Below are 27,610 nucleotides of genomic sequence, written 5' to 3'. Positions count from 1 at the left end.
TGGGCACATGGGTGTCGTCACTTTGTGAAAATTCTTTGCACGATACAGTACGATTTGTCTACGTTTCTGTAAATCTTACTCTTCAAAGAAATAAACCTTAAAATATTCTTGGTGATACAAAATAGCTTAAAATTTTCCCAGAGATACAAAAGCCTAAACTAGGTAACCATTTGGCAAAGATAGTGGAATTGAAGTATCTGAATTATTAACTGTGGGCTGGTGTAGGGGTGGAGGAGAGTCAATGTTAGGGGAGGTGCCTTTCTTCTGAATGGCTTTGAGTAAGTAGTTTTCAGAAAAGATTTGTGTTCTAAAGGATCTTAAGGAGATAATTATCGACAAGATTTAGGAGTCCCAGTGACATAAAATCATTTACTAAAAAATGGTGATTTTAGGAGAGTAGCAGTAAATAGGCTTGGGTTTAGAAGATCTGGCAGAAAATGGAATATTGTGTACCTTTAATTTTGATCTCCACCAAAATAAGAATGACAAAAGCATTTATTTGCCTTTCTGTGGCTTTATTTTTTATTGCAATAATTTCATATCGCTGTCAAAAAAAATTAAGTTGGCTATTTAAAAAATCAATGTGATTGGTAAACAGAAATTGAAAAAAGAATGCAGGGCTGAGATGAGAGGAAAGAGGTATGGTAGTACACAGTAACCACAGGGGCTGGACTTCAGCACACAACTTGACCATTATTACCTTTAGGACATCCACAGCTGAAAGGGAAACAAAACTAGTTCCTGAGGTGAGAGTCATTTTCCTTGCCAGTGAAGCTCAGAGGCAAGGATCTTCCATGAAACATTAAAGAGGCTGTGTTGCGAACGTGACCCATCTTCTATAATGGGTAATGCAGCGGACATGTGAGTTGAATTTACAGGTTGTTTCTTACGGTTACCTGGAGTAATGAAAAAGGAAAGTGTAATTATTCAATGAATATAATGTTGAAAGGAAGCAATGCTTTACCTAAGCCAGCCCCCACCAACATTATTTGGGGGGGAGACATGGCATTTGAGGCTTTTTTTTTTTTTTTGCTGCTTTTTCAGAGTGTGATTTCCCATTTGTTTCAATCGACCAGGTGCCCGGGAAGAACCTAGCGTACAGCAGGCTCAGCGTCGATCGGCTGTCTTTCTGTCCTTCAAGTCCCCGATCCCATGTCTGCCCTTGCGCTGGGAGCAGCAGAGCAAACTTCTTCCCACCGTAGCCGGAATCCCTGCCAGTAAAGTCTCCAAGTGGAGCACGGATGAGGTGTATTTTCTTTTCTTTGTCTGCCAGGGACCAGTTAAAGCGGTGTGTTCTTCAGGGCGGGGCGTGGATACAGTGAATGCATGTGGGGTTTAGTCTTTTTTTCTGAAAGAGAAGAAATTGTTCTGAGAAAAACAACTAAAACATATAGGTGAAGTATTTTAAACCTGTAACACTTACATTCTGCCTTGCTTTTTAAACTGGAATTTTTATCTCATATTTGACAGGTGTCAGAATTCATACAGAGTTTACCTGGGTGTGAAGAACATGGAAAGGTGTTCAAAGATGAAGTAAGTATTCCACTGAGTTGCAGTCTGTTACTTGGTGGGATCAGAACACTGAACTGCGGTGAATGGTGAGATAGTCTGAATTGGTAGAAGAAGGAAGAGACAGATGGTGTCGAAATTGACAAATTGGTATGGAGTTGTCTAAAAAGCAGTGTTATAAAAAATGTCTTTGTCTGAGATTAGGTACAGCGGAAATGTTTGAACCATTTCATGATGCTCTGTAGCAATAGCACTAGAGTCATAATTTTTTTATAAAAAGGGGGGGTGGTGCCTGGGTGGCTTAGAGTTGAGTCGGTTGAGTATCCAACTCTTGATCTCAGCTCAGGTCTTGATCTGGGGGTAGTGGGTTCAGGCCCACCATGGAGCCTACTTACACACACACACACACACACACACACACACACAGAAAGCTTCATAGTGTGCATTTGTATAGTTTATAGCACAGGGAGAAATAAGCAACATTTTATTTTTAATAATGTGAAATGAGTTCCCTTTATTTTCAAACATCATTTTAACAACACCTAAATTAACTTCATTTAATGTTATCAAAAGTATTACTGTTATTGCTAAAATAACCCCTTAGATCTTATACCTATCTCAGTAATGTTTATAACAACTGATACTCATTACTGTCTGCAGTTGGCAGATTATATTAGTTGTTTTCATGTGCCTGCCCAAAACTTCAATATAAGAGATGATTAATAATGTTATGACCTATATTGAACATTAGAACAAAAAAGAAATCGGCTCTAACTACCTAGAAGTCGTGCTATTTGAGCACAGCAGGAGACTCTTCTCACTTGAGACCTTTAAAAATAAGCCCCTTGCCAGTCAGCTTCTCCAAGGAAAGCAGTCAATTATCAGTCCCATCTTGGCTACGGGAAGATGGAAAGAAGACCAAGTAATCTCAGAAGGCTTTCTCCACATCTGCTGTCTACAGTTACAAGTATATATGCCTTGTTTGCCTCTGTGTTTAGCCTCAGCAGCCAAGAATAGCACACTTTCAATTAAGAGCCTTGCAAGGGTATCAGGACAGCTAAGAATGCAAGCACCGGGCATCAGTGTTGTTACACTAAGAGGTATCGTTAGGCTTTAGGTGGGTGCCCATTAAAACATACAGGCATCTTATTTTCAACATCCTTTTTTCTCTGATTTGTGTTCTTATTTCAAGAACTTTTTTCCTTCTTTTTAGTTGATCGGTAATTGACAGTTATTCAGATTTGGGGGCTTCTTAACTCCTAAATTCTAAGTGTCTTCGTGGACCACGGCCCATTAATTTTCAGTCCCCAAACAGATGGAGACACCTGCAGGGAGAGGTGGTTCTTTCTTTGAAAAAACAGTCATGTACTTATTACCTGTGAAAATGATAAAACATTTTTAAGAATAAATTTATAGCACATCCATTTTGTAAATCCTCTTTTTGGCTCTGTTCATATGCAGACAATCTGTGTGGATTTGCTTTGTTACTTAGTTTAAGATTCAAGTGCATATTCAAATATATGATACTCCTTTGAATACATTTTCTCTTCATGGCATAATATCTCTGGAGATGTTCCTCGGGCATCAGTATCCTCAGTGTCCTCCTTGTGAGGAGTGACACGCTGAATGTCCACCGTCCACATGTGTTACTCACATAATCATTCATTCTCTTGTTCATTCATCCTATAATTTCTTGTGAAAATCCTATCTCACAAGGTTAGCAGGTGTTAGTTTTTTGGCCTAGAAGTAAACCGTAAATCTAAAGTCTAGTAAGTCATCTCTAAGAAGCACAGTCCAGGGGTTAGGATGGGCTGTTATTTGAACCACGCTTGACTTCACTTTCTCGTATACACTCCACATCCGATCTGTTGAAAAACCTACTAGGTATAATTTAAGAACAGGTAGGGATTCTGACTTTCTGGGTTTCTCTGCCTTCACCACTACCACTCTGGTCTGAGCCACCACCATCTCCCACCTGGATTAATGCTGTAACCTCCTAAGTATTCTCCCTCCTTCTCTTTCTGCTCCTCTATGATCTGTTCCCAGCCTAGCCAGGGGACCCTGCTCAAAATGAACACAGTCACGTCCCTCTTCCATTCCTAGCCTTCAGTAGTAAATCAGAATAAAAACAAAATTCCTCACAAGGGTCTGCCATCTGACACCCCATGACCTGGAGCGAAGTGAGAACCTCCTGACCTCTGTCTCCTCCATCCCTGGCTTACACTGTTCCCGCACACTGGCCTCCTTGCCAGTCTCATAATCGTCCAGGTGTGTTCTGGCTCTTCCCTGTGTGGAATGTTCTTCCTCCAGATGTTCATGTGACACACTCCCTTGGCTCAGATGCCACCGTCTCAGGCATCCATCCCTGTCCCTGCTGCCCTGTCATCTCCCCACCGAGCTGTCCTCTTCACAGCATGAATCGCCTTTTAGAATGGGTTACTGTAGATTCGTTACTAATTAATTTGCTTATTTCTTATATTTTCTGCTCACAGTCTGTCTTCCACTACTAGAATGTAAACTTCACAAGGAGTTTTGGCTTCTTTCCTTGCTTGCTTTTGCCCATATCCCTAACTCTCTGCTGTATGTGCATCTCCAAGAAGAGTGTCTGGATGTAACAGATGTTTAATAAGTTTTTGTTGAGTGAACACACTCATACTTTGACCCTCTGAGGAAGACATCCAAACAGCATGTCACTGTGATTTGCAGAGTTAAAACATTGGGCAAAGAACCACGGGTGCAAAGTAATAGTAATGAAATGGAAGGCCAGAACACCCCGAGTCCCAAACCCTCCTTTGGACTTTTGGGCCTGGAGCAACATAATTCACCTCTGGAGTCAGACCAGTGTATGTCCATTACAAAAGCAAACAAGAAACAAGCCCAGTATTACATTACAGTGATCATTGTTCTTAGAAAGGATTTTCTCCAATTAAGTTTACTTCCTTCCAGTGGAGGCGTGTAGGTCTGGTCGCACTTTGAAGCAGCATGTGTGAAATATACGGGCCAGCACTGGCCTCGGGAGGACTTTTTCTTTCCAGTGGAACCTTCAGAACAATCTACCGAAACTTCACCTTCTCACCCACTCCCAGCTTTCAGATTCCAGCCTTGCCATGTTCTCTCAGACTGTTTCTTTTCATCAGTCATCGGTCATGTTAAATTCTTATATAATCTCAGAAGGAGGCTCAGTAGGGCCCAAGGTCATAATAAACAATTCCATCTTTGTAATGAGCTCCTTGGGAACTGGGATGTGAGTTGACATTTTCATTAATGACTTACAAGACTTCTCTTGGACCATATATCCTACTAAGGTCTGCCTTGGTTGAGGGAAATGTTAATAGATCCAACTCTCTGCTTGGCCTTGATTGATCAGAGGACTGTCATAGCACAAGCAAGTGAGACCAGAGCAAATGTTCCCCAAAAAACAATGGAACGTTTCCCGTACCTGCCACTGAATTTGTCTTCACTTGGAAATTTACCTTGGAGTGTCTTTCCTTCCTAGTTTATAACAGTAAGTTGTTTCCTTACTGAAAATTAGGAAACTTTTTCCAAATAATTAATACTCGAAGTTGCATAAGATGGCCGTAGTTCTTACCAGTTAAAAGGGTTTTCAGGCTTGTTGTATTTTTAGAGAAAAGAGGAAAATCTTAAACAGCTACTAAATTATATCAGCCTTTATTTGGTAAACTGTTTGCAGAATTTGGAGTGGTGTTGGTTTGCTAGGTAGGGCTGCCATGACCAAGAACCATAAACCAGTAGCTTAAACAGTAGAGATGTATTGTCCTCCCAGTTCTGGAGTCTAAAAGTCTGAAGAAGGCAAGAAATGTGTTAGCAGGGTAGCTTCCTGGAGGAAAGGCTCTGTTCCAGGCCTCGCTCCCTGGCTCCTAGATGGTGTTCTGTCTTTGTCTTCACATCATGTTCCCTCTACACGTGTCTGTCTCTGGGTCCACATTTCCTCTTGTTATCAGGACATCAGTCATCCTGGATCACCGTACTCCACTATGATCTCATGCTAACCAACTACATGCACAGCAGCCCTGTTTCCAAATAAGTCACGTGCTCAGGTTATTGGCGGTTAGGACTTCCATGTATGAACTTGGGACAGACGCAGTCACCTCAAAACAGTACATTGCTGTCAAAATTTCCAATGTCCTCTGAGGCAAAGAGCAAATGTGTGTCCTCCTTTTTTTTTTTTTTTTAACTTTCTGTGTAAAATGGAAAAACTGAAAGAAAAGCAATTTATTTAAGGTGGTGGAATGCCCCCAAACCTGAAAATTTTACAAAAAGACTGTTCCTTTGTTCTGTCCACTAAAACAGACATCATCATCTTCAGAGCTGTATCTTTAAACCTCAAAGTTTTCTATTCTGTGGAAGCAAAGAGTTTTACTCTCAGAAGAGACTCAGAGCAAGGAAAGATGTTGGTCACAGTTACCCGCGTAATACGGTCAGCCTAGTGTGCAATTCTTCACACCACCTTTGCCACCTTCATCTCGTGTGTTTCCATCTACACTGTTGATTGCCCTTGTTAGTTACTACTCTTTTTCTGTCTGTGAAGAGTAATTGTGGCCACTCTAAAAATGAATGTTATTTATCACTGTTTTTTTTTTAATGCAGACAGCTAATTTTTAAAAAAATGTTAACATGCAGCCAACACGTTTGCCCAAATTCCTTGTTTATATCCACAAACCGCTGTGTGCTTCCTGTGTGCTTATTCTCCTCTCTCATCCGAAAATCTGCCATAATGGGAGCTGGATCTAAGGCACCCCAGAGTTTCCCAGATTCTGTTTGACTCATTGCCTAAGTCAGAGTCATCACGGGGAGATACGGGCGTCTCCCATTTTCCTGCAGGCCGATTTTTCAGATGACTTAGTTTTCACTTTGCTTCCAGTCCACGTTTGGTTATTGTCGATAAGAAAGCTTCATGAATCGGGAAATGTCGGCACACATGAGCTCCTGTCTGTGCCGTTCTCGTGGAGCTGTGCAGAAGACGGCTGATAACGCAGCTCCGCCTGCTTGCCACACCACCACGTCTGACTGAGTCATAATCTTTTCTGTCTTTTCTTCCCCTTGTAGCAAATTGATGGAGAAGCCTTTCTGCTTATGACCCAAACAGACATTGTTAAAATTATGAGCATTAAGTTGGGCCCTGCTCTCAAAATCTTCAATTCCATCCTGATGTTCAAAGCTGCAGAAAAGAACTCTCACAATGAACTTTGAAGAGGGAGAATTTGGAATACCATCAGCTTTCTGCTTTAAAAGCTCATGTTTTATTCAAAGCACAAGGACAGTTATAACTCCTACGCGAGAAGTCTCCAAAACTCAAAAGAGCGATGCTATCTGATTATTTATATTCCTCAAGAGACAATATATACGAATCCTTATGAAAGTCCTTCGGCTTTTAACCAAGTACTGTCTAACAGCGGTCATCCTTTGGTTCTGTTCACTGAGCTAAATTTATCTTTGTACATCTTTTTGAGGCTCGGGGGTGGGGGGAAGGGGACTTCGTTAATTATTTATGGTAAAAGGGGGGTCAGAGTAAGAACTTTTGGCATTTTGTAAACATTGTTGAATTCTCTTTCATGCACACTGTTTCTTTTTCAGTACTTTCAGAAACCTTTTTATATAATCCAAGTTCAACTGAAACCAAATTAGTCAAAACCTGGCTGAGGTTCGCCAGTGGGACTGTTACCTATATTGTTCATCTTGTGCCATATTTTGAATTGCAACATTATGCTAAGTATAACTTTGCAAGTCATGATATTGCCTAACTGCTTGTCATAATTTGTTGGGGCTGGACGGTGGTAATTACTTTAAATCAGTGTTTTTACTTTTGCACGCATTATGAAATGTTAAACAAATTACTTTTCACCAGCATCTTTACTATAATTACCAAAAACATGTATATAAATAATGGAATTGAAAAATAAAATATATAAATAAATTAGGTGATGTATTTGAATGGCATCAGTCTTATACATTGTGGTGCCCTATGTATTTACAAGAGTCCGGTGGTATCAAAGGAATATGCAGTTATATTGGGGGGAGGGGGGTGTTTGTAAGGATCTTGAACTATTTGTGAGACGATCTTGAGCTTCTCTCTGATTGCCAATGAAGTGACTGTGGTGCTTTTCAGAGCTGAAGGGGTCATTCTGTCGACGGAAACACTAATCCATATAGAGTCCCAGATCATCTTCCTCCAGACCCATAGGTTTTCTTCGGGTCAGCTGAAGAGAGAGTGTATGGATTTTACTGAAAAGGTAGGGTGGGAGGGAGCAACAGCGGTCAACATAAAGCTTCCAAATGCTCACAGATCCAGGGGGCAACTTCCCAAAGCAATTATTCAAGAACCTCCGTTTTGGAAAGGTTCCTTTCTCTGTAGAACGGTTCACCTAAGTTTTATAAATGTACAGATGCACTTTAAATGAAAGCCCTTGATTACCTAGAAACAGCTAGCGGTAGTGTTTCTTTTCCAAGAATGTCTTTCCAACACAAAAGGTAAATTATTTTATCAGCCTTTGGATGTAATGTCTACTCCTAGGATGGGCCATTTATTCGAGGGCTATTATAAGAGTAGCAAGTAAGTTCGTAGCATGCTGTCTGAATTCTGGGGCAAGTTCTGCCTCTCTCCTTAGTTGCCCTCATTTCCCTTTGATGTCCCCCGTTGGGAGTCTACTAGCAGTCCTTTGCATTTGTCATAATTCAAAAGGGCCATGGCATCTGCAATGTCCCTTTCATTTCTTTGCATGAATCTGCTTAAATAAGTTTTTCGTTGTCGGGGTTTTTTTTTTCCTTTTTATGTTCTGTTCAGAATTTGTACATTCAAGTTGCACTTGTTATATCTGACATGAATGAAATAAAATCTTAATTGCAGATACTTTTTTTTACATATGTATGATTTTTTTTTAGAAAGCTTGTCAAACAGGCAAATGAGAGCAGGAGCAATGTCAAAGATTTGGGCATTACCTTGCTATGTAAAGAATCTGCAGGATTCAAAATTGTGAAGCTGTGTCCCAGGTGATGCGAAGAACAACAATAAATAAGTGAGTAAATAAGTGGAGGCATTTTTGAAAAACTGCAAACATTGTATAAGCCAACTGAGACCTGTCTGCAGGTTGGAATATAACCAAAGGATGCCATTTTGGATTCGGTAGACTCAGACTCCAAAAAAAATTGAGTTATATTAGTCAACAATAGGAGTATTTACCAACGGGCAGGGTTGTGCTGGGGGCACTGGGGAGGCACCATGGGAAGAGACAATAAAGCTTAAGTGAATTTGCCCTCACGGTCAGCTTGTGTCTGCCATGTTTAGAGCCAAACCTCACGGCTATGCTCCTGCAGCTCCACCCCTCCCTTCCCCAGCCCATGGGGACAAAGAGAGGCTTTCATTGACCTTTAGCCACAGAGACTGTGTACTTCCAAGGAAAGGAATCTGTAAGAATTTAGTAAATTCCTTTGGGAAGAGGAAGAATAAGACAGATTATGGAACTAAAAAAGTGGTGGGGGAGGGGGAGGAATAAAGGGAAGTTTGTAAGGAACGAAAGGCACAGTTCAGGGAAGGGGAAAGGGAAGAAACAGAAATCATGGAATTAGGGACTAGTTCAGGTGAAATTGATAGGAACCGATTTGGTCCTCTGCCTGTCCATTGTCACTGAAGCAGGTAGTGAACGGTCATTGTAGAGGTGGGCAGCTGATCAAATTGCATTTTCTAGCTCACTGACTTAAACATTTTAAAGAATAGTACTTACAGAGAAAAGGGCATTAGAATGAGTATTTCCAGAGATGTATGTCATACAAATATTTTTCAATAATTCATATGAATCCCTTTCTTCGTAAACTTTTAAAAAATTGATGACATTACCCCCAAAATGCTCATGGCATTGTGATGGAAGTATTAGCAAACTTAAGTCTCTTCGGTCTCTAAACCAATCTGTTCTGTCAAAACTGATAGGTTTTGTTGAAACTGTGATGATGATTATCAAGGAGCACCTCAAAACCGTAATGTTGTCATGTATCCTTATAAAATACTTGAAAAGAGTGCACTGAGTCTTGTCAAACCTAAGGACTCCTTAGGTACCGTCTTTAGGAACAGAACAAATGGAATGACGGCCTGGGACTCGGGCTGGGTGGATGAGGCCATCGGAACCGGGACTTCAGAGACAGGCGACAGAGCAAGTCTAGGAAGGGGCCAAGCCAAACACTAGAAACTGGTGCCCAGAAGGCTCTAGGAGGGAAAAACCAGGTCCATATTACAGACCTAACAAACCCGAACAGCAGCCAGGGCTCTCACCAACACCTGCCGTCAAATCCAGGGAAAAGTAGGATGATATGAGACAAGAACGGGGCCATCACTGTGTGTCAAGGGAGGGAAGCAGTGGAAAACTGCACAGGTCAGAGGCGATCCGAACCTGGGCCGTGAGGAGACCTCTGGGATGAAGCAGCCTTTGTTCTCAACAAACGTGGTTGAAGGAAACCAAAATGCCTGGGACCAGGCAGGTCAGCTGGAGGAAAAAGAACTGGGAAGGATGTGCATCTTCTTAAAATGTTCAAGACCAAAATGTTTCCAAGCCGAAATACTCAGACCAAAGAGGCAGCCCACAGGACACAAATGTACAGCTCCTGGGTATCGAGTCTTCCGAGGGTGCGCATATTGGGCCAAGTGTGAGGTGTGATACCCTAATCGGAGGATTTGAGTTATCTGAAGTGGAGGGTCTTTCAAAAACTAAAGCACCCTAGAAAGTGTAGCTCTGGGGGCACCTAGGTAACACAGTCAGTTAAGCGCCCATCTCTAGGTTTTGGCTCAGCTTGGGATCTCAGGGTGATGAGATCAAGCCCTGCATTGGGCTCCACGCTCAGTGCAGAGTCTGCTTGAGATTCTTTTTCATTGTCTCTCTGCCCCTCCCACTTGTGTACGTGTGCACTCTCTCTCAGAAAATAAATAAATATTTTTTTTAAAAAGTGTAGTTTCGATCATTGAATTTCTTAGAACTCCAACAGCTCTTTAACACAGTATTTTATTACAGAATTTCACAAAGAATTTTCAGTATCTAAGCATAAAGATAGAAGGTACTGAAATTCATTTGCATCTTTGAGACAAGAGAATTTTCTAATACCTACCTCTACTATAACGCTAAGTCAAAACAATTTTTTTTATAAAATTTTAGATGTCCCAGAGATTAATTCTGATGCAATATTCGGCATGCCATTAAGTAACTGGGTGTTGAAATCCTACTTCCTTTTCCTTTTCTTTCATAGAAGGAAAACAGGGACTGTGCATATCAAAAATCAGCGTCTCTAGGAAGTTGAGGGTTTGGGACAGTCTTCTTGGACACTCAACTCCAAATACATGGAAGGCAGCAATGAGAGCAGCCAAGGCCGTAATACAGTCGTCTACCTTTGTGAGCTTCTCTTTTTCTAAATACAAAGAAAATTCGCAGACATCGACATTGAAAGGGTTCTTGACTTCTAACACGGGTGTGGAAACTTGCACCTGAAATAATAGATAATAGACTCACCACTCTGTGATGTCGATAATGGCTAAATAATAAAAGGTGCCTCAATTTAACCATGATATTACAGTAAATGAACTTGTCGTAGTGCAGCATATTTGTAAATATGATGAAACCGTATTTCAAAAGAGACCACCACCCTGTTTTCAAATAAATTATCATATGAAGATGTGAAACGTCAAACCCAGTGATCACTGACATAATGCATACCTTCTCATTCACAATGACAAAAAGGCTGGGATCATCCCCAAAAACATCTGGTAGGAGCAAACATGTGGCTGTCATCTTCAGATCTGCCAAAACAAATATGCTTAAAGTCCAAGTGAAAATAAGGTTTTGCCAACTATAAGCAAAAGCCAGTCTTTAAACATGGATTTTTGTTTGTTTGTTTAGTCATTTCCTTCTGTAGAGAATAAACCAGCTTTATTGCATCAGTGTTTCACAACTATTTAACCAACATTGCCTTCTAATAAAAACCAGATCTCATGTTCTGCCCTCTAGGTCATGGCCAGAAGATAAGAGCCCTGTACTCTCTGTCCATCAGCCAGGAAGATTTTAGCATGCTTTACCTCATGATGTGTATTATGACACTAACAGATAACTAGTTCCCCTAAATATAATTTTACAGGATCAAGTGTACTTTTAATTCTGTACCTCAACTTGCCCTACTTGGGAATTTTTTTCATGCTGCATGTTGTTTCACTGAATTAATTATTTCTAAAACCGAGCTTTTCTAATTATCCCAAATTATCCAGATGACTGAGACCAGATTGCCCAAGGCCCAAGTTTACTAACGTTTCAACATTTCTTCATCTGTGTGCTGTTTCATTTTTTCTTGCAATGCAATATTGATTGGATTGTCCATCACTGAAAAAGAAGTCAGTATATTTTCTGAATAGGATTCCAAAATGTGCTTTATTTTCTTATAAATATCTATTCTCGTAAGAAGTTGGAATTCTCTGAACATCTAGGAAAAAGAAGAAAAAGATCACAAGAAAAGCTAATGTATAGAATGTAAGGAGTAAATAACTCTTCAGGCTTATATTAAGCTTTGAATGCTAGTTTAAAATATATACAAGGTATCTGAGTAGCTCTAGTGGAGAAGTAAAGACTTAAAGACAGAGGAGGGGAAAAAAAAAATGAAAGCCTGAAATGAATAGGATAAATAAGATAAATAATGGACATAGCAAACTTCTATACCCATAGAATTAAAACTTGCACAGACTCAACTAAATGAGGGTTCCAATGATACATGCATATTTTGGCTATTTGGCTTCCAGCTAAGATTCTAGGACCTTGTATTTCTTTAGGTGGTGTGCAACAAGAGGCAAAATAAGAAAACTGTTCGATCTTAGAAAGCAAAACTTTAAAAATACCTAATTATAGTGTTTGAAAGGGAAAGAGGAGAGCTTTAGAGACAAAACTAAGTGATGAGAAACAGGTGTAGGCAATCTGATTACAAAGTAAAAGCAAAACCAGTTTACATGTATGGGAACCCCTTTACTCAAAACCACCTTTTCCTGCCACTGCCCAATTTCTCCCTGTCCGAGAATTCTACCACCACTGGATTCTCCCCACTGTTTTTTTAATTAAACATTTTTAAATGTTAAATTCAATTAATTACATATAATGTATTACTGGTTTCAGTGGTACAGGTCTGTGATTCATCAGTGTTATCCCCAGTGTTCATTACATCGCATGCCCTCCTAACGTCCATCACCCAGTTACCCCAACCCCCCACCCCCCTCCCTTCCAGCAACCCTCAGTTTGTTTCCTATGATTAAGAGTCTCTTATGGTTTGTCTCCCTCTCTGTTTTCATCTTCTTTTGTTTTTCCTTTCTTCCCCGGTGATCCTGTTTTGTTTCTTAAATTCCACATATCAGTGAGATCATGTGATAATTGTCTTTCACTGACTGACTTATTTCGCTAAGCATTATCCCCTCTAGTTCCATCCATGTCATTGCAAATGGCATGATTTCATTTTTAATGGCTGCATAATATTCCATTGTGTGTATATACCACATCTTCTTTATTCGTTCATCTGTCGGTGGACATCTGGGCTCTTTCCATTGTTTGGCTATTGTGGACATTGCTGCTATAAACGCTGGGGTGCACATGCCCCTTCAGATCACTACATTTGTATCTTTGGGGTAAATACCCAGTAGTGCAATTGCTGGGTCATAGGATAACTCTATTTTCAATTTTTTGAGGAAACTCCATACTGTTTTCCAGAGTGGCTGCACCAGCATGCATTCCCACCAACAGTATAAGAGGGTTCCCCTTTCTCCACATCCTTGCCAACATCTATCATTTCCTGACTTGTTAATTTTAGCCATTCTGACTAGTGAGGTGGTCTTTCACTGTGGTTTTGATTTGTATTTCCCTGGTGCTGAGTGATGTGGAGCACTTTTTCATGTGTCTATTGGCCATTTGTACATCTTTGGAGAAATGTCTGTTCATGTCTTCTGCCCATTTCTTAATTGGATTATTTGTCCCTTGGGTGTTGAGTTTGGTAAGTTCCTTATAGACTTTGGATACTAGCCCTTTATCTGATATGTCATTTGCAAAGATCTTCTCTCATTCTGTCAGTTGTTTTTTGGTTTTGTTGACTTCTTTGCTGTGTAAAACCTTTTTATCTTGATGAAGTCCCAATAGTTCATTTTTGCCTTTGTTTCCCTTGCCTTTCTCCCCACTTTTTTTTTTTTTAAGATTTTATTTATTTATTTGACAGAGATCACAAGTAAGCAGAGAGGTAGGCAGAGAGAGGGGAAGGGAAGCAGGCTTCCCGCTGAACAGAGAACCCAATGCGGGGCTCAATCCCAGGACCCTGGGATCATGACCTGAGCTGAAGGCAGAGGCTTTAACCCACTGAGCCATCCATGTGCCCCACCCTCTCCCTTTTTTTAAGGGTGGCTTTATAAGACAATTCATCATCACTCACACTGGTAGAAATCAAAGTACTCATCACTTCCCCTAAAACTCTGTAAAGAAGAGTTACATACTACCCATGGGGTCTCATCATTACTTGAACATTTTGGTAGATCATCAGTTGCCCATAGGTCCAAAAGTAGTTATCAGAAAACGGAAATGCACATTCTCATAAAGGCATGGTGGCTCTCTTATTAGGCAACCTTCAGTGGACCACTAATCTAGGATAGTGGGGAACATGGTAAGTCCAGTGAATTCCATGTATCATCACTGTGGGGCATCTCAACAGAAAAATGGGATATATACATATATACATATATATGTATACACATATGTATGTATATATACATATATGTATGTATATGTATACATATATGTATATATACATATATGTACATATATATGTATGTATATATACATATATGTACATATGTATACATATATATGTATGTATGTGTGTATACATGCATATATATGTATATATACACATATACATATATACACACATATATACATACATATATATGTATACATATACATATGTATACATATATATGTATGTGTATATGTATGTGTATATATATGTGTGTATATATATGTACGTGTGTGTGTGTGTGTGTATATATATAAAATCAAATTGAAACTCAATTTGAAAATAACATTTACTGAAATGAAAACATCACTAAATAGGGAAATGCATATGGGAAACAGAAAGAAAAGTTTCATGAGCTTGAAGATAGAGCAATAGAAATTTTCTGAATAACAAGAAGAAAAAAGAGGATTAAGATTAGTAACCTGTGAGACAAAACATGGAGTGTGGGAAAAGGAGCTTTTCTGTGGCTGATCATTCATGACCAGGAGTTTGACTGTATGAGGTTTGGGAAAGGTGACACAAATAAGTAAATACATTGAGAATAATGGGTGCCAGTGGGTGCTGTTAAAGAGAGTCGGAATGTATGGAAAAGGAGTCAATTAGAATAAGCCCTCTGGTTTAGGTTGGACTTGAAGATATAAATGCAACCTCATGGTTATATGGATATATGAACAGATACAGATTTTGTGTGTGTGTGTTTGTGCACATGTGCACCTCTGCAAAGGTATACATCCTGGCTTTGTTCTCTGAGAAATTGTAGGTCAATAACACCTCCGTAGCTATGAGTATACCTAGGGCTAAAATCTTTGTTCCTAAATATCTTTCCGATTTTCTGTTCAAAGAATGTGTTTTGAGAGGAGGAGGGTGATGAATGCAGGTGGTGATGAAGGATCCATGTAAACTCTCCGGTCCAATGTCCCATTCTGGCTGCTTCTCTTCCGCCACACCTGTGCCCACAGGCTCCCTAGGCTCACAGGGCTTCACAATGGTAGTAGCAACAAGTGGTGGGAGTAGTTTGGAGCAGGGGCAGCTGTCCTGCTCTAGGGATTGTTTGTTAGCTGGGTGTTTGGAAGTAAGGTTGAGCTTGCGTTTATTTTAGGAAGCAAAACAAGGGTTTTATAAATATTGTGAATCCCAGCTGGCTGTCTAAGGCCTAGACAGGCACTTACTGAAGAAAGCGGAAACGTTCAACTCTTTTGTTTAAAACAATAGATAGACAACTTTATTCATTCAGTAACACGGTCATTACAAAAACCATATCCCAATCCATATTTTGGATAAAGAGTGAAATGCCTGAGGGAATGGGAAAAAAAGAGACCTAAGACAAAGCAAGAAACACACAGTCTTAGGTCTAAAACCTGCTCCGCCCCCAACTCAGATTCATTCTCATCTATCATTCTTTGAAAGGCTGCTGAACCATAGCTTATCTCTTTGAATCACTAAACCTGTGCAGGCCACACGCCCATGAAGACCTCCTAAGCCTGCAGCATCAGTGTCCAGACAGCCTCACCAACTGCTGTGGGCTGAATGTTTATGTCCCCCCAGAATTCATATGTTAAACCTAATGCTCAATGTGATGGAATGAAGAGGTGGGGCCTTTGAGAGGGGACGGGTTATGAGGGTGGAACCTTCACAAATGGGATTCCTGCCTTTATAAAAGAGTCCCCAGATAGCTACACTGCCCCTTCAGCCATGTGAAATGATAGCCAGAGAGCGCCATTCATGAACCGGAAAGCAGACTGTCAGACACCAAACCCACCAGTGTCTTGATCTTGGACTACCCCAAGCCCAGAGCTATTGACAAATAAATTTCTGTTGTTTATAAACCACCCAGTCCATGATATTTTCGTTACAGCAGTCCAGACAAAGACCGCCACCATTCACTAACTCATTCAGCATTCAAAAAACAAAAATCAATATTTCATTTGTATTGCACGCACAATATTCTGCAAGGCACTTGGAGAACTACTAACATGTTTAAAATATGCTCCTTACACTTACGGAGATTATGGGCTGTCAGTTTGACAAGGTTTTGCTTTAAAACAATATATTGTTAAGTGTGTCAATCTGGCGTACTCTTGAAATAGCCAAAGCCTCCTGGCTATTACTCTTCCTAGCAACCCAAAGATGAAGAGAAAACAACTAATAACTAAGGTAGTGTTGCTGAGAGACGAACAGATAAAATAATCCGTGTGAAGCACCGAAAATACGCCCCCTACGTAGTAAGCACTCAGATGTTTGCTATAGGCATGATTATGAAAATAAAATATGCAGGCAAGTTCTTTTTCATTTTGTGGAGGAAGAATAACATGGATAACTTTTATTTTCAAAACAGTTGATTGCGCCCACGGAATTCTTCCATGAAATGTGTTCCCAGGTAAAAACTTCAATGAATCTTTCATTATGTACTCAGCTAACATTACACTAAGATTGTGATAGGACCATTTAAAGGCCCCTATAAGTAAACTAAATGGAAGGGTATTTGATTTATTTGTTAAATTTCATATATTCCACTTTATAAAGTTATTAGGGATCATAAAGGAAATAGATTTTGAGTAATGCTGCAGACTAACAGTTCCTTAGTAAACTATCTTGATTGTCTAAATGTATGTAAAGGGAAAATGTTTCACACTGTCAAAACACCCCTAAGCCTCCCCAGTATGTTCAATGACAGGGAAATCTTTAAATCTGAAGGCAGGCAGTGTATGTTATTAGAATATGCTTCCAGAAATTCTTACCAAATGGTCCTAGTTGTAGCCTGTGGAGTCTCACACACCCTACTGAGATTCAAACCCACCATTTGCTACGTAGTGCTATTGTACTCCAAAAGAAAAGGAAAAAATCAATTTGGACATTAAAATTAGAGAATATTATAAGCACATAAAGATACCTGATAAGGGCACTTCAGGAAAGGAAACATTTTAAGAATGTCCTTCAGAGGTGTTCTGCTGCCAATCAACTTTCTTCTTATTTCCAAAGTCTGACTCATCCTCTTATCAATTTCTTTCCAGTTCTTTTCTGTTTTCATATATTCTTGCTGGAACCAGTTAATGTGTTCATCTGTCTCAGAATCTAAGCAAACAGTTTCTTCCTGCAAAATATTTTTGAAATATCAATATGTTTCATCTTTCAAGTAGCAGTTTAACACTTCGTGAGAACTTGAATCATAGGCTGTTATTGCACTTGTAATGGACTCCTAAGGTGAAGGTTACCACGTGTGATTACAATTGGCCTTGACTGTGGGTAACAAATGGACAGTCTTTAGCAAATCAGAGTTCATTACTTACTATTATTACTAACAGTCTGTTCTCTTGACAGATGTAAGAGTTACTTCATTTTCTACATACCCTTTTAGTAGAAACCTAGATTATCTACAAGGTTCACACTTAACAGGAATGTTTTTTATTTCTGCTCATTTAAATATTAAAAGAGATAAAAAGGTTTTAAATTAAGGTTTTGTTATTGCTACTGTTTTTATTTTTCCTTTTTAAATGCCTTTTTATAACTGCACTACTATGCCATAAAATCCAAATTCAAAATAATAACAGTGGGTATTTTGTGACACTGAATCATCAAACTGTCAATTATATTTGAGTACAAATTTGAGTACAAATTTAATTTGAGTACTCAAATTAAATTTGAGTACATTGGGTGGGGTGGATGGCTAGGAAATACCTAGCATATTAAAAATCCAAGATGATCAGTTTGAGTAGCCAAAAAAACAACTGTTTCTAGAAAGCTTTGTTGAGGAGCAATCAGAAAACAAAAAGAAATAAAAGGCATCCAAATTGTCACAGAAGAATTCAAAACTTTCACTATTTGCAGATGACATGATACTCTATGCAGAAAATCTGAAAGACTCCACCAAAATATTGCTAGAACTAATATATGAATTCAACAAAGTTGCAGGATATAAAATCAACATACAGTAATCTGTTGCATTTCTATATACCAATAATGAAGCAACAGAAAAAGAAATCAGGGAATCGATATCGTTTGCAACTGCACCAAGAACAATAAGATACCTAGGAATAAACCTAATCAAAGAGGTAAAAGTTCTGTGCTCTGAAACCTTAGAACACGTATAAAGGAAATTGGGGAGGACACAAAGAAATGGAAAAACAGTCCATGCTCATAGGTTGGAAGAACTAACATTGTTAAAATGTCTATACTACCCAAAGTGATCTACACATTTAATGCAATCCTTATCAAAATACCACCAGCATTTTTCATAGAACAGGAACAAACAATCCTAAAATTTGTAAGACCCTGAATAGCTTACACAATCCTGAAAAAGAAAAGCAGAGCTGGAGGCATCATCATTCATGACTTCAAGCTATATTACAAAGCTGTAGTCAACAAGACAATATAGTACTGGCACAAAAACAGACAAATAGATAAATGGAACAGAATAGAAATCCCAGAAATGGACCCACAAGTACATGGTCTACTAATCTTTGACAAAGTGGGAAAGAATATCCAATGGGGGGAAAAAAACCAGTCCTTTAACAAATGGTGTTGGGAAAACTGGACAGCAAGATGCAGAAGAATGAAACTTGACCACTTTCTTACACCATACACAAAAATAAATTCAAAATGGATGAAAGACCTAAACATGATACAGGGAACTATCAAAATCCAAGAGGACAACATAGGTAGCATATGACCTTCCATAGCAACTTTGACCTCTGTCATAGCAACTTCTTACTAGACATGTCCCTGGAGTCAAGGGAAAGAAACATAAGCAAAAATAAACTATTGGTATTTCATCAAAATAAAAATTTCTGCACAGTGAAGGAAACAACAAAACTAAAAGGCAGCTTATGCAGCGGGAGAAGATATTTGCAAATGACATATCATATAAAGGGCTAGTATCCAAAATCTATAAAGAACTTACCAAACTCAACATCCAAAAAACAAATAACCCAGTTAAGAAATGGGCAGAAGACATGAATAGACACTTTTCCAAAGAAGACATCCAAATGGCTAACAGACACATAAAAAGATGCTCAACCTCACTCATCATCAAGGAAATACAAATCGAAACCAGGATGAAATGCTACCTCACCCCTGTCAGAATGGCCAAAATTAACAACACAAGAAAAAACAGGTGTTGGTGAGAATTTGGAGAAAAGGGGAACCCTCTTAACTGTTGGTGGGAATGCAAACTGATGCAGCCACTCTGGAAAACAGTATGGAGGTGCCCCAAAAAGTTAAAAATAGAGCTACCCTACAATGTAGCAATTGCACCACCAGGTATTTATCCAAAGGATACAAAAATACAGATTCGAAGAGATACATGCACAACAATGTTTACAGCAGCATTATCAACAATAGCCAAACTATGGAAAGAGCCCAAATATCCATTGACAAATGAATGGATAAAGATGATGTGGTGTGGTGTGGTGTGGTGTGTGTGTGTGTGTGTGTGTCTGTGTGTATAATATGAATATAAATGGGAATATATATGTGAATATTACTCAGTTTTCAAAAAAAGTATTTTTAAAAATCTTACCATTTGCAAAGACACGAGTGGAGCTAGAGTGTGTCATGTTAAGTGAAATAAGTCATTCATAGAAAGACAAATACTATATGATTTCACTCATGTGAAATTTAAGAAACAGATGAACATATGGGAGGGGGAAAAGAAGAGAGTCAGAGGCAAACCATTAAAGAGACTCTTAAAGGTGGAGAACAAACTGAGCGTTGAAAGAAGGAGGTGGGTGGAGGATGGGATAGCTGGGTGATGGTATTAAGGAGGGTACTTAGGATAGCACTGGCTGTTGTATATAAGTGAAGAATCAATGAATTCTACTCCTGAAACTAATATTGCATTGTATGTTAACTAACTAGAATTTAAGTAAAATATTTAAGGGGCACCTGGTTGGCTCAGTCAGTTGGGTATCTGGCTTCAGCTCAGGTCATGATCCTGGAGTCCTGTGATTGAGTCCCATGTCAGGCTTCCTGCTCAGTAGGGAGTCTGCTTCTCCCTCTGCCCTCACCCTGCTTGTGCTCTCTCTCTCTTTCTCAAATAAGTAGATAAAATCTTTAAAAAAATTAAAAAGTAAATAAAATATTTTAAAACAATAAAGAAACAAACAACAAACTGCCTCCTGCCACAAGAAAGAAAGGAAGAAAAAAAGAAGAAAGAAAAAAATTTGTTGAGGGGATACTCAGCAGAACTGCACTTGAGTTAACAAGTTGGCAAACTGTTTAGCTGACCAGAATATGAGCAGATGTCATTTATAAAAAATGAAAAAAAAAATAGGCCTAAAATGTTCCTACATAGGGGCTTTTCAAGAACATAAGAGAGCTTCAGGTAGATCCACTTTCTATGAACGCAGGATGACTAGCAAAACAGACCAAGTGATCAAATCTCTAGAAAAAGATAACTTACCAACAGACTAATAAAACCCTATAATCTTACATAAATATAAATAGAAAATAAGTTTTTCCACAAGGAATATGCCGAGACCTGGAAGTTTTATAGACAAATTCTACTAAACTTTCTAAACAGAGTGTTCCCAATTTATGCAAATTGTATAAGGAAGTCGGGGTCAGGAGGGTTGGGGGGAAAAGGAATTCTATGAAGGATTCCAACCTATTCTAAGACTCTCCAAACCTGAAAGAACACTGTAAGAGGAAAATTACAAGTCAATCTCATTCATGAATAAAATTGTAAATACTGAGAACAAAGAACAACTAACTTCAGCTTATCCCAGAAACACAACAATGGTCTGGCATTACTAAAGGAACTCTAGTAAACTAAAGGGAAGTATGACTGATTTACCCATTACATTTCACATAACCTTTCATACTGAAATCTGAATTTTTTAAAAAGATTTTTTATTTTAGAGAGCATGAGCAGAGGAAAGAGGCAGAGAGGGAAAAACAGAGAGAGAAAGGGAAACAGACTCCCTGCTGAACTTGGGAGCCCAATGCACAACCCCAATTTCATGACCTGAGCCAAAATCAAGAGTTGATGCTCAATGGACTGAGCCACGCAGGCACCCCTGAAATCTGAATTTTAGGGTCACTGTGATAGAAACAAAAATAAATAGGTTTTAAGAATTTTGACATATGAACAGTTCTGTAATTAACCTGGATTATCTAAATATGCATAAATACCATATACTTCATTAACCAATCAAAGTTTTTTTTAAATGAACACATTTGAAATGAGGAAAAAAATATGTATAAAATTCAACTTGAAAAAATATGTATAAAATTCAACATCCTTTTAAAATTAAAGGAAAAAATGTTCATCAAAATAAAAAGAGGAGGGGCGACTGGGTGGCTCAGTGGGTTAAAGCCTCTGCCTTCGGCTCAGGTCATGATCCCGGGGTCCTGGGATCGAGCCCCACATTGGGCTCTCTGCTCAGCAGGGAGCCTGCTTCCTCCTCTCTCTCTGTCTGCCTCTACTTGTGATCTCTGTCAAATAAATAAATAAAAATGTCTAAATAAATAAATAAATAAATAAAAAGAGGAATTTTTGAAACATAACGTTATCTACCAGAAACTTAGAACTAACATTTTTAATGTTGAAATTTTAAAAGAATTTTCTTTAAAATCAGAAACAAGACAATGCTGCTCTGCTATACTCTTATTCAGCCTTTTACTAGAGATCCTACCCAGAGTAGTAAGATAAGAAAGAGAAACGGAAGGCATGGAAATTGGAAAGAGAGAAACAAACTGTCCTCTTTCATAGCTGATGTGATTTGATTATTTAAGAGAAAACTCAAAATGATGTACATATAACTTATTAGAGTTGGGGAGAGAGTTTTACAAACAACTGAATGTAAGATAAATATAAAAAATTTGTTAACAAACAGAATATATAATTTTGTACAGTTGCAACAAAAAGTAAAAAGCACCTGGGAATACAACTAATAAAAGATGTGTAGGACCTTTATGGAGAAAAATATAAAATTATTAGAAAATACTAATGACACAAATTAATAGATCTACCATGTTCACTGTTAGAAAAACTCAGTATCATAAGGAAGTATCGCCTTCCTTCCAATGGAGATATAGATTCAATAATATTTTTATCAAAATCTAAAATCTATCAAAAACCAAAAATTAAAGTTTTAAGAATTCAACAAGATGATTCTGAAATTCACATGAAAGGTCAAAAAGCCCAAGAATAACCAAGGCACTCTTTAAAAAATAACAGTTAGTGATAGAGACTGGAAACTATCAAGACATTTACAACTATGTAATATGTAAATAAGGAAAGTTGATATTCATGCGGGGATAGAAAACATTACTAGGGCAACATGGCAGAGCTTCTAGACACAGATCTCTGGAAAGAACAGAGATGACAACACAAATGCCTGGGAAAGAGGACTGTTTTATAAAAGGTACAGAAAACTGTCTGGCCATATGGGAAAAAAGAAAACAGATCTATACCACACACCTTATACAAAAGTAAATTACACATGGCTTAAGTACTTAAATGTTAAGACAGAACTTTAAATTAAAAAATATATATATACATATATATATATATATATAATTCTTATCATTTCAAGGTAGGAAAGGAGTTCCCAAAAGTACTAATCCTAAGAGAAATGATTAATAAATCTAACTACACTGAAATTACAAACTTTCGGTCAACAGCTTTCATAAAGAAATTCAAAAGGCAAGGCACAAACTAGAAGATATTTACAATGATTAAACTGGTGGAGTAGAATACAGAATATATAAAGAATTCTTACAAATAAATAAGAAAAAGGCGCAACCTCAGAAAAATAGGTAAAAGACATGACTGGGCATTTTACAGAGAGGGAAACTTGAGTATTTCATAAATATGAAAGATGATAAAGCTCATAAGCGGTTAAAATTAAAATAGGAACAAGGAACATTTTACTCCCAATCTGTTGGTATCTTAGTTGAGGTGGGAGGGAGTTATCTTGATATCTGATCAAAATGGTATCTTACTTGGGGGTGTGGCAGTTTAAACTCAGTTCAGTGAGTTTAAATGTCTGTTAGGACCAGGAGAACAATTGGCATTGTCTTATCCAGTTGAATATTTGCATACCCAGTGTGCCAGCAATTCCCCTCCTACACGCATACCCTTGGAAAGAACTTGCACATATACAACAAGATATACAAAAGGAACGATCACAGCAGCATAGCTCACAGAGGCAAAAACTGGAAACCAGGCAATGTCTGCCAATAAAAGAATATCCAAATAAACTGTGTTTTCCTGTCACAGTAGATTTTAAGCCAATATAAAAATGAATGAACAACACAACTGAACTGAGCCTGGGTGAATCCCAGAGTCAGTATATTGAGTGAGAAAAGAAGTCATCGATGACATACTGTGTATCATCACGTAAGCTGCAAAAACAAGCAAAACTAAATAAGACACCTCACACATGTGGCAAATTCATATGTTTCAAAAACAGGTGAATGAGAAACATAAAATTCAGGGTACAGGGCAGTACTCTGTAGATGGGAAGACACAAAGGTATGGACAGTGTTCCGATTTTAAAGCTGAATGTGAGCCTCACAGTATATTTTTTGTCTCATAAATTATACATACAGGATTCTTTTGTAAGTCTCAAATGTATATAATAAGAAGTTTGTTGATAAAAAGAAAAATCTTAATTTTTAAAAAGAAAAGGGACTGTTTGTAATTATAAACAGCTTTCATTTTATTGTACTGTAGTGGGAGTTCTAAAATTGGTACTATTGACATTTATAGACAAGTAGGCACATAATGAATGGCTTCCCCTAACACCCCCATCCAATTCATGAAATGTCATGTAAAGCAGAGATTCTGGAAAGCTTCTACCTGATTGGACCAACATAATGTCAGAAAATCCTATCTTAGATTGAAGTACTGTATTCAGAGGAAGAGCAGGCTGCTTCAGAATTTCAAATTCTCACCTTTTAATGATTCATGTATTGTTAGAGCCAGAAGGAACTTGAACAGTGTCTGGCCTGTGCTTCTCACTTTACTGATGAGCAATTTGAGACTTTCAAAGGGGAAGTGACTTTCTCAAGCATGGAGATGGCCAGGTGCAGGGCTTCTGGTCTTAGCGTAACCCCGACTTCTCCAAAAAGATGGATGGCCTTGTTCCGACAGGCTGGTTTCCTTAGCAGCACACACTGACAAGAGGGAACCGGGGGATGAGAGAAGCCTGAATCTTACAGAGTAGCAGCAGAGTCGGCTGCTACATGTCTGTCTAAGCAGTAAAGATGGTGGGGGTGGGGGGGAAGGAGGGAAACGTGCTCAAGAAGTAATGGAAAGAAGAAACCGTGAAGCAGGGAACAGATCACACCTAGCCAAGGAATCCCAATGAACAGACATGATGAAGGGCAGTGTAGGAGTCATCTGTAGGATCTGTGACTTCAAAGGAATCAGAATAAATGAACGAGAATATTAACTTGAGTTGGATCCAAAATGGGTAATGAGCTTAGGCCACACCTCCTTGACCACACGAGTTCTGGTAACAGAGTGGGCCCTCGGCTCCAATAGCACCGTGCCCTGTAGCTCTGGGGGACTTGGGTAGAGTAGCAGAGAGCACAGTCATCTAAGCCAACAGCCAGAACAGAAGTAAGGAGGACAGGGTGCCTGGGTGGCTCAGTGGGTTAAAGCCTCTGCCTTCGGCTCAGGTCATGATCTCAGGGTCCTGGGATCAAGCCCCGCATCAGGCTCTCTGCTCAGCAGGAAGCCTGCTTCTCTCTCTTTCTCTGCCTGCCTCTCTGCCTACCTGTGATCTCTGTTAAATAAATAAATAAAATCTTAAAAAAAAAGAGAGAGAAATAAGGAGGACACTCTTTCTAAGTGAGATTTGAACAGAAAATTGAGACTGCTTTTGATGTAGGAAGACACAGCATGGTTCAAAATAGTTATAACTATTTCCCGCACAGAGATGAATAAAAACTCACCCTGACTTTTTTTTATTGAACACAATGTTCCTCGGCATCCTACAATCTGAATAAGTTTACAAAGAAGGTGTCTTGTGTCAATTGAATAATTCTTACATGTATATCCTTAAAAATCTACTTTAAAGGCCAGATGGAAAGGTCCTGAACCTAAGATTCAGGGTCTGGAGCTCTGAACGTCATCAGCAGATAACTGGTCATGCTCCCAGCCAACTACAGTATTTCCAAGAGAGTGTCATCTCACCTTCTAATTCCTAGACGGGTGTGTTTCTTGGAGTCACCTAGTCTGGTGGCCACAGGAGGCAACTGAACACTTGAACTGTGGCTAGTCCAACTGAGGTGTAGGCTTTGAAAATACAGACTTTCAAAGACTTAGTATGCCAAAAAATAAAAATAAAACACCTCATTAACAATTTTTCATAATGACTGCATGTCAAAGTGATGATTTTGTGGATATACTGGGTTACATAAAACATACTAATATAATAATTTCACCTGCTTCTTTTTACTTTTCTTTATTTTTTTTTAACGTGGCTATAGGAGAATTTCAAATTACATATGTGGTCTGTCTTCTATTTCTGCCGGACAGTGCTATGTTAGGGGCTAGGGTTTTCTACGTATCACATTCCAATCGTCCCTGTTTTCAATTCTGTGGTCATCACAAGGACTGTGGAAATGATGTTCCTCTATGTAACTTGTCTCTTTGCTTAGCATTCAGGTGTGTGCCTCAGTCAGTCATCAGGGAAATGGCAGCCACTTGGCCCAGGGTTCTAAGAGCACAGCTGACTTGTAAAACTTCACAGCATCAGCGCATGTGCCCCCTGCTGATGGCAGTCATTGCATTATATCCCGAATGCAATTAACTCAACATTTTTCTTCAACTTTTGCTGTTCTGCTCAGTTCTGCACCATGAGAGAAACAGCTGTTCAAAAGCCTATAAAAATGACTAGTATTTATTCAATAAATCATTATGTGTCAGGTGCAGTAAGAAGCAAACAGTAAATGCCATAAAAGAAATCCAAAGAAACCTACAAGATATTCTTAAGCATTTGGCCCTTTCAGCAGTTTTTGCATAACTTTTGATTCCATTTCCCTTCTAAGCAAAGGAAAGCTAACACGCAAGACTACTGCATGACTTTCAAAGTTAGGAGGTACAGGATACCCAATAAGGAGGAAAAGAAAATGTTTTAAGAAATGAATCATACTACTAAGGAAAAGAAAATGTTGTAAGATAGAAATGAATCAATTACTAAGTCAGCTTAGTAATTTAGCACCTGGCAGATTTATCTATTTACTTAGCAAATGTTTGGAGGATTTGGGAATATAAGAACAACCTTTAAGGTTTATTGAATGCCTTCATCACTGTCCTGGACATTAGGTAGAGGTTTTTATTGTTGTTTTTTTTAAAAACACAAGTTAATCTCTGGAAAGAAACTGTCACCACATGTCTGATAGGATAGTTCACATCAGGTGGGACAAGGTATTAGTTTTGTTTCTGCCATGTTTCAGACTCTGAGAAATGTCCTTAACTAAGGTTACAATGGACATGATCTGCTCCATCCTGAGAACTAGAAAGGATCTCCAAATGGATTAGCTGAAAAAATGAAAACTAGGTATTTTTTACATAAAGCAAAATAAAGTTTCTCTCTGTTGTAAGCATTTTGATTATCATATATGGTAATACTTTTCCTAGAGCTCCCCAATCCAGATAGAGAACAAAGACACAGACTGTGAAATCCCTGGGCTAAGGATGGCAGGATCAGCGAGACCCTCAAAAATGCCTCTGTAGCTTCATGGAGCCAACACAAAGAGAATAACTGAGATGTGGATCCAAAGCCTGAAATATATGAAATACTATACTGGGATCCCCTGGTATCACTCAGAATAGGCAAAATTATGCTGCTGTACCTGACAACCCCCAAACCTTAGAGCAATGAAAGTTTATTTGTAGCTCATGTGACGTGCCCATCTTGGGGCCCAAGTCCTCATCCTCCTCACCCAGGGACCTGACTCCACCACCTGCAATGTTGTTAGGCATCACTGATAAAAAATGGGGGAAGATGGGGCATTGCACACTGGATCACCAACGTACATGGCACTTCTGCTCACATTTCTTGGGTAAAGTCAGTCTCAAGGCCACATCTAACTTCAAGATAGTGGAGAAGTAACAATCCTACTGATTGTCATAAGGAAACAAGATGGTTAAATTGGTGAGGAGCTATAATGTTCTCAGTCCTCTACCCCTAAGTTTCTTGTAATATGAAAGCAAAGTTCTCCTTATAATTTAGACCAGTTTTAGACAAGGTTGTCTATCCACTGCAGCCAAAACCATTTAACTGAGATATCAGAACACCCAATTCTCAAGCCAGAGAACAATGAACAAAATGAATTCTATATTCAG

The 27,610-nt window shown here is 38.8% G+C and overlaps 2 protein-coding genes across 5 annotated transcripts in view; one reads left to right on the top strand and one right to left on the bottom strand.

The window, feature by feature from the left end:
- The window catches only part of L3MBTL3 (L3MBTL histone methyl-lysine binding protein 3), a 111,610-nt gene extending 103,233 nt beyond the window's left edge, over window positions 1-8,377 (top strand). For all 4 annotated transcript variants that reach the window (XM_080805795.1, XM_080805796.1, XM_080805793.1 and 1 more), the window contains exons 21-23: window positions 1,077-1,246; window positions 1,471-1,533; window positions 6,577-8,377. In XM_080805795.1, the coding sequence (XP_080661921.1) occupies window positions 1,077-1,246; window positions 1,471-1,533; window positions 6,577-6,720 (377 nt within the window). In that variant the 3' untranslated portion in view covers window positions 6,721-8,377. The remainder of the gene's footprint in view (window positions 1-1,076; window positions 1,247-1,470; window positions 1,534-6,576) is intronic.
- A 2,119-nt stretch (window positions 8,378-10,496) lies between these two features.
- SAMD3 (sterile alpha motif domain containing 3) overlaps window positions 10,497-27,610 on the bottom strand; it is a 53,936-nt gene continuing 36,822 nt past the window's right edge. The window contains exons 6-9 of the mRNA XM_080805797.1: window positions 17,201-17,401; window positions 11,805-11,976; window positions 11,220-11,302; window positions 10,497-10,990 (exon numbers count right to left, since the gene is read on the bottom strand). Coding sequence (XP_080661923.1) covers window positions 10,706-10,990; window positions 11,220-11,302; window positions 11,805-11,976; window positions 17,201-17,401 — 741 coding nt within the window. The 3' untranslated portion in view covers window positions 10,497-10,705. The remainder of the gene's footprint in view (window positions 10,991-11,219; window positions 11,303-11,804; window positions 11,977-17,200; window positions 17,402-27,610) is intronic.

The sequence above is a fragment of the Martes martes genome (genome assembly GCF_963455335.1).
Source record: "Martes martes genome assembly, chromosome: 6".
In the NCBI taxonomy this organism is placed as follows: Eukaryota; Metazoa; Chordata; class Mammalia; order Carnivora; family Mustelidae; genus Martes; species Martes martes.
The sequence above is the reverse complement of the archived record's forward strand: the minus strand, read 5'-3'. Positions and strand labels throughout refer to the sequence as shown.